The sequence below is a fragment of the Colius striatus genome, chromosome 1 (assembly GCF_028858725.1).
Source record: "Colius striatus isolate bColStr4 chromosome 1, bColStr4.1.hap1, whole genome shotgun sequence".
Taxonomy (NCBI): domain Eukaryota; kingdom Metazoa; phylum Chordata; class Aves; order Coliiformes; family Coliidae; genus Colius; species Colius striatus.
The window spans coordinates 129,839,948-129,848,127 of record NC_084759.1 but is presented as its reverse complement, the minus strand read 5'-3'; the positions used below and the strand labels follow the sequence as shown (position 1 = coordinate 129,848,127).

General features: G+C 38.3%; 1 protein-coding gene across 1 annotated transcript; it reads left to right on the top strand.

The window, feature by feature from the left end:
• Positions 1-535: 535 nt before the first annotated feature.
• On the top strand, positions 536-3,567 carry MANSC4 (MANSC domain containing 4). Its single transcript, XM_010209043.2, has 3 exons — positions 536-764; positions 2,478-2,612; positions 2,891-3,567. The coding sequence occupies exons 1-3, from the start codon at positions 536-538 to the stop codon at positions 3,565-3,567; spliced, it is 1,041 nt and encodes a 346-aa protein (XP_010207345.2).
• The last annotated feature ends 4,613 nt before the right edge of the window (positions 3,568-8,180 follow it).

Below are 8,180 nucleotides of genomic sequence, written 5' to 3'. Positions count from 1 at the left end.
TGTTAGTGAAGAAGAAAACTATGTTTGAAACCAACAGATAATTCAAAAAAAGTTAAGAAACTAAACTGTGCTGTTTCTTCTGTGCTCAATGTAATAGTGTGCCTGGACAAAGTGGCAGACCTGCTTTCAAGTGCATACTTTCAGAGCTGCTTCCTGAGCCTAGCAGTATTCGCCATGTGTTAAGGCTGTATGCCTACTTTGATCTTAGAAGGACAAGAGACACAAATGGAGGACGAGAGAAAGAAGTTCTCTGAATGACTGAAAACAACTTGTGCCTTTTTATCTCTCAAAAACTGCCTCCAAATAATTTAGAAAACAACAATAACAACTATTACAATTGTAGGTAGCTCATAAAATAGCTGCTTTCTTCCAGCAGCTGCCCAAAGAGCATCATGGGAATTGTTTGGAAAAAAAAACCATCCCCTGGTTCGTGTCCCTGGCAGAACTGGCAGTATCCTCACCATTCAAGAAATTGGCTCTTAAAATGCTGGTCCAAACTTTAGTGCATCCATGGAAGAGAAAGCACACTGAAGAAATGGTTCTGCTGGTGGCAGTAGCAGAAGTGCTGTTGGTCCTGGGCTTGGCTGTGGAATCAGACTCTCTCTGTTCACCTACCACCTTTTACAAGAACTGCTGGATCCGACGCTTTCCAGGTCTTCTGATTGACCTGCAGGAATCACAGAAGAGGGGAGCCCAGGTGCTGAAGATTTACGCAGAAGTGTCACCCCAACAATGCAGCAGAACCTGCTGCCTTCTGAGGAATGGTGAGTGTTTCTTTTCTAGGTCATGACATACATTAAAATTTACATCACAACATATGAGGAAAAACATTGTGCATAATTTTTATCTGTTTATAAAAAACATATTTATCTGAAGAAGTATAGCAAAAAAAAAGTATCTTTTTTTTTTTGAGGTGGGAAAACAGAGGCAGATTGTAACTGTCCTTCCATCTTCAGTCCCTGGAAAGAAATGTGATAATCTGAACTTTTTAGAAGACTGCACTAGAACACATGAAAATCTTAGTGTCTGCTTTGAAAGTTGAGGTCTGTGTTACAACACTTGTGGGCAATGCCAACATTAAAACAATAACTCTTTGGGATTCATCACCATCTACTCCTGCAGAGAAAAATCACTGATGATGATTCCAAGAGGAATCTTCTTCATGGAGTATGGTACTAGACTAAGACACGGTGAGAGGGAAAGGAGAGTGAACATGTATTTTTTCTTCTCTGATGTACAAGAATATCCATTTTCTTGGAGCGAGCACTCTCTTGTTCTGTGTTTACACCTGTGCAATCCAAAGAAAAATCACTGCTCGTCTTAAGTCCAAGACTATACTTTCTCTGTATCACACCACATTGGTCCACTATTTTAGGAGTGTACATGAAGTATGTATCTGTGGTGCCTAAATTTGACTGCAAAACTCACAAGTCTTGAAAGGTTTTTGGACATAGAGGGTGAAAGCAACGTACCAGTTGCTAAAAGCAGTCAAGATAAATTTTGATGAAATCTTGAATTAAGAGCAAAAATATGATGTTGACAACCTGACATTGGCATAGCTAATGTAACTGCCAACAGCATTCATGGGAGGAGTCAACTTCTGTTGTGAATATTGTGAGGAAAAAACAACTATATACATTTCAGCAATGTTTTTCCTATTTGGACAACAAACTTTTTCTCATAGACCATGGGAGTGAATATCTTACAGAGATAAGTAATGGTAACTTGGAACTCATTTTTATAATGTTTCATAGTCAAGCACAAACTTGTTACATTCATAACTAAATTGGAGACATTAGATAGAATTTCAAAGATAGGTTTTAAATCAGCTTGTAGCTTCCTTACAATCTCAAAAAGATGTAGTCACTACCACAAATACCATTGCTGATTAATGTTCAAATTAAAATATCAAGAAATGTTGATGAGAAGTTTGATAAGAGAATATGTTTTGCTGGATTCTCAATGATAGCACAGTTACTGAAGGCTAATCTTACAAGATAAAAAGAAATTCTGAAGTAATTTAAAAACAAGAAATAAAAAATGTTCCTTATATCTCCTCAAACAATGTAAAATATCTGATAGCATGCTTTTAAATTATTTTTCCTAATCAAAGAACTGTCCTACCTTACAAAAGAATAGGCTTGTGACTTATTTTTCTTACCCAATTATTATGCAAAAAGATCTATCACAGATCCCAAAGAGAATATATCCACAGAAGCCAAGTTCTTCAGGTGAGATTGCTTTTTCCTTCTATTTAATGATGTTTTCTTGAAGCATGCAAAGTAATCATTAAAATAAAAAACACTTCTAATTATGGATGCTTAAATATTTTTCATGACAATAAGTGTACCACAGATTTAAAGTACTATGAAGCTGTCCAGTATTAATTAATCTTCTGATGTTAAATAACATAATAACATGCAAAATGCAACAGTCATTAGGCTGATAAGCTCAACTTTATTCTTTTTGAATTACAGTTTCCTGCAATCTAGCAGTGTTCTACCATGGGGCCATTCATGAGAATATGAATTGCCTGCACATGTCTTGTCCAGCATTGGAAAGTTGCATACTAAAATCTAGAATTAATGTCATTTTGTACAACATCACAACAGGTAACTGTTTTAATTTATAAAGGCTGAAAACATAGCAACTATAGGAAATGTTAAAATTACAGTGAGTTGGTTATGCTAGAAGATCTGAATCTTCTGAATCTGTACATGCAATGAAAAGGCATAAGACTTTTTTCCCTTTTCATTAATGTACCTGCTTCTGAGAATACTTTGCCCATTTTTTCCATTCTCCCTGACCTGCCACTGTCTCCATGTGCTCCTTTTGTGGATGTGCAGATGTGCTTTTAACACACAAACTAATATTGTTCATGATTTAATAGGGATTGATCCAGATCTTCTTCTTTTTGAAAAATTGACATCCAAAGAGCCAGATACTCTCTCCTCACCGAATAAATATGAAAGACAGAACAGCACAAAGACCACTGAGTGGGAAAGATGCCAGCATCGTAATGCCACATCAAGTTCTCTTCTCCAAGCTCCATCTTCTACCACCAGCTATGGCTTAACAGCAAACACTTACAACTCCAGCATAAGCTTGATAGTCAAAAAAACTGAAGTTACTACTTATTCCAGGACACAAACTTTTCCACTGGATGATCATTTTGCTGAGAGGACAAGCACAACTTTAGTAAGCACTAGGTCAATCACCAGCTCAGACAAGACCATTCACTCAACTTTGATATCCAAGTCTTCTGAGGCATTATCCCACATGCCCACTCCTCCTCGTCTGAACAGCAGTAAGCAGCATTTAAATGAAACCAAAGGCTACAGTGGTAGAAATTATACTTCAGATAATGAGGCACCTGCTTGGGAAGCTGCAGCTTTGGGTGTCTGGTTGATTCCTGTTGTTCTTTGCTCTTCTCTAATATTCCTTTGCTGTTGTACTGTTGCTTTCACAGCAGGGTGTTGCAGCAGTAGGAGAGGCCAGTATAAGCCTGTAAGGAGAACAACATTGAGACAATTCATAAAGTATACTAGTGTCAAAAGTAATTTGTAAAATACTGTCACCATTCCTGTTTTGGAACAAATAGCTTTTTAAACATTAATCTTACCATCTTATTTATTTTACAGAACCAAAGATCATTTTTTCACTGATAGTTTCAGAATCTTTTAGTTGTCATTTAATTCTTGACCAATGAAACACAATTCCCTTGTCTCTTTAGGTACATGCTCAGGTGTTTGAGCACATAATATGACCCAGATTCATGCCTAACAAACAATATATATATTCCTTAACTTAAGAGAGCAGATTGCTCTCTTAAAGACTGAAGTTTTATAGTATCATAAATTCATTTAACTATTATGATCTTTTAATTACCTCTGATCCCATTTTTGTCTCTAAAAACTGGCAATATTTCTCCAATTAAGTTCTCAATTAAATAACTATTAAATTAACCAAGTACTCTAAGTCACTTTACTTTTCATGCCACTCAGTGTTGATGACGAGCGTATTTTTTAACAGGATTCTCTCATAAAATACCTCAGCCAGCATTGTCACATCAATTTGCAATGAAAATGCTTTTTAAAATATTTGTTCTTCTCCCTATAATTTTTAGAATCATGTAACCAAGGAAAACACATTCTAAAACTAACTTACATCTAAAAAATAAAGCATATCTAAAAATCCATCTAGTTACCCTTCTGCTTGTCTATTTGCTACCACTTGAAAAAAACATTCAGTGCAACTCAGTTATATGTAAGTGCCTTATGAAGTTGTCTCTTTGTTTGAAATGGTCAAAACAACCAATGTGCTGAAGTATGTGTTTGCTGCCAAAGAAAGCCTCAATAAAAAATGTACTTGGAAGAACACTGCATATTTACATGACTAAGACTTAAAGAGCCTAAACCTAAACTTGGGAAAATACTTTGTAAGAGAAAGAGATCTGCACTCTGTGATGCCTTTCTTCAGGCTGAATAGAGCCATTATAATTCTGCTTGTATTCACTTTTTGGTCTCTATTGCTCCCAGAGAGACTTTACTTGAGAAATTGAAGCATTTCAAACTGCACAAACAGTCAAGCCCTTGCAGCACTGAATTCCAAATATAATTTCTGTCGAATATCTGGGAACATACTAAAATTATTATTGCTACATAATAACACATAGCTTTTAGGATATAGAATTCACATGGAGGAAGCTTAGTCTGTTCTGTTTACCTGACAATTGCCCCATAGTTTCAGCTGGATAACGTTTTCATTTCTCATAGCCTTTCAGTTCTCTTAGGATTTTGCCAAGCATTGCTGAATATTAGTTACCTTCAATCACATATTTTGTGTTGGAATTAATACCTTGGATTTGATTTGCATTTAAAGTTATTTTTTATTTTCCAGGTTTTAAAGACAAGAGAGTACACAACACATCTTTCTCCCTGCTTCACCTAAGATGTGAAGAACAGTTTAACAGTTTGAGGCTTTAGTATTGTAAACACAGGGCTTGCTGCTCATTAATTTATCATGCTGATAAGAATACATTTCTGATTTAACTCATTATATAATGATGCATATAAAATAGGGGAAGATGCCTAATTCCATAATATTTATATTTAGAATCTGCTGTATAACTTGCAGACACAGAAGAAAGAGCACGGCATGTATATGGCAATGTAATTCTTGCACTATCAATATGAGCAACATTCAAGGAAGTAAACAGAAGTAAACAGGAACATGAGACATTCTCTCTCTCTTCTTCCCGTACCATTAAGACATTACTCTCCTCAGACAAAATATTATGCAATTCAGATGAAAAATGACCAGTTCTAACATATTGCAATACCTTCATACAGAATATACAGAATAATAGGGGTTGGAAGGGACCTTTAGAGATCAATCTCCCTGCAGAAGCAGGTTCACCTAGATCAGGTTGCACAGGAACGTGTCCAGGTAGGTCTTGAAAATCTCCAAGGAAGGAGACTCCACAACCCCTCTGGGCAGCCTGTTCCACTGCTGCCTCACCCTCACGGTAAAATATTTTTTTCTTATATTTAAGTGGAACTTTTTGTGTTCCAGCTTCATCCCATTACCCCTTGTCCTGTTGCTAGATACTATAGAAAAAGAGAGATGTCCCAACCTCCTGACAACCACCCTTTAGATATTTGTAAATGTTAATAAGATCTCCCCTCAATCTCCTCTTCTCCAGAATAAACAGCTCCAATTCCTGCAGCCTTTCCTCGTATGAAAGATATTCCAGTCCCCTGATCATCTTGGTGCCCCTGTGCTGGACTCTCTCCAGCACTTCCCTGTCCCTCTTGAGCTGAGGAGCCCAGAACTGGACACAGGACTCCAAATGAGGCCTCACCAAGGCAGAGTAGAGGGGGAGAAGAACCTCCCTTGGCATGCTGGCCACACTCTTCTTGATGCCTCCCAGGATGCCATTGGCCTTCTTGGCCACAAGGGCACATTGCTGGCTCATGTGTAGCTTATTATCAGGCAGGACTCCCAGATGTCTCTCTGCAGAGCTGCTCTTCAGCAGTTTGACCCCCAGGCTGTACTGGTGCAGGGGGTTGTTCCTTCCCAGATGCAGGACTCTGCATTTGTCCTTGTTAAACCTCATGAGGTTCCTCTCTGCCCAAATGATGGAGAGAGGCTTAGCAATCACATCAGCCAGCTCCCTCAGCACTCTAGGGTGCATCCCATCAGGACCCATTGACTTATGAGCCTTAAGCTTGGCCAACAAGTCTTTAACCTCTTCCTCTTCCACCCAGGGCAAGTCCTGTGCTGTTCCAGCTACCACTGCATCCTCAGACACCAGGGACCCTCAGCATTTAGCAGCGGGCCCACATTCCCCCTCACCATCCTTCTGCTGCTGATGTACTTGAAAAATGCCTCATTACTGTCCTTAACATCCCTGGCTAAATTTATTTCTAGAAGGGCTCTAGCCTTCCTAGTTGCACCTCTGCATGCCCTGGCAATGTTCCTATACTCTTCCCAAGAGGCCAGTCCCTGTTTCCACCTCTCACAGATGGCTGCTTTCTGCCTGAGTTGTCCCAGCAGATCCTTGCTCATCCATGGAGGCCTCCTACCTCGTTTTCCTCCTTTCTTGCACATTGGGACACACTGATCCTGGGTTTGAAGGAAGTGGTGCTTGAAGATTGACCAGCTCTCATGGCACTTCTGTCTTCTAGAATCATATCCCATGAGATCCATCCAAGTTGATCTTTGGAGAGGCCTATAGTAACTGCATTGTCTCCAAGTCATTAGTATCCATTCTTATCCTGACTCTTCCTCCCATTCAGGTTGTTACCTTAATGCCCCACAAAACATCTGCTGACCATCTACAGTGTTGCAAATTCAATAGTGCTTGACTTCTTTCAGCTTGTTTAATTCCTCCTTTGCTATAAATGATCCGCCATAGCAGCTTGATTCAAGAATGAAGTAGAAAATCTAGTTTTGAGGGATGATACGTACTATTAGATTTTTTTTTTTCAAGAAAAGGAAATTGATTACTAAAAAAGTGAAAATTTGCTATTCTTGCACCGGGGATGTTGTATACCTACAAGTACAAAGACTAGCAAAGAAATCCTTTCTCTAGGTGGGATACTCTCCAACATGCCAAAAAGACATTAGTTTTAATACAAAAAGTCACAGGTAGTGCAATATTTACTTTCAAACAGGTGGCATGTTTAACTCATTTCACTCTCAGAAATGCAACTTCTATCTCGTCATTATCAGTTGTGTGATCTGTTACAAGTCACAGTCATCTCTGGTGCCTATGGATTCTGCATCTCCAAATTAGTGACCATATAGTGCACTTAATAGCATTTTGATGCTCCTTTGATACTTATCCTCAATATTATGTCCTGTAGAATCATAAAATGGAACTAGGACCTCACTACTCACTAGAAAATGAGACAGAAGTGAAAATTTCTAACTGATCTGTACACAAATGCTTCTGATACAGGAGGGAATGACTAAAATTTATAAGATTGTGTCTGGAGAGTCTTCTGGGTTGGTTGGCATCTAGAGGAAAAAAACTGGCAAGAGAAGGGTGATATAAAGCTCAGTAGCATGACTGTTTTATTACAGACTAGGAGAGTCACAAGAAAATGCAAACATTTTACGTATGAGGGAAACCAAGAAATGGGTAGAAAGATAGTTTTTCCAAACAGCACATCCCTTTTCAGGCAACTGTCCCTTTATCTCTTACTTGTGCTTGTAGCAATGCTATGCATGAAAACAGGGCAAAAAGTATCAACTAGAGTCAGGACTGCAAATTTGTTCTCTGAAGACCATGAGATTATCTGTAGAGGTTTACCAATACTCGGGTCTTAGGGCTTGATGAAGTTAAATGTAATTGTTAACACCTACTCTTCTTGTAAAATGATGTCTCTGTACAGGCCTTTTTGTCTAATTTGAGCTAGAGATTCTGCCTAGAGTCTGACAGCCCTTCTTTCAACAGTAAAAGTGTGAAAGAATATAGACAAACGACCTCAAGAAACTATTCAGTGACACTTTGAATGTTTCATAGTCTGACAGCATACAGTTTACTAAAGACAACTTATGCTAGTGATTATAGTAGGTTCTAGATGCAAAAAGTTAGCCACAATAGTAATGAAGCAAGTTCTTTTCCAGCTTGACCAAGCGAAAGGTTAGTCTCCTTAACAGCATCAGTGAAA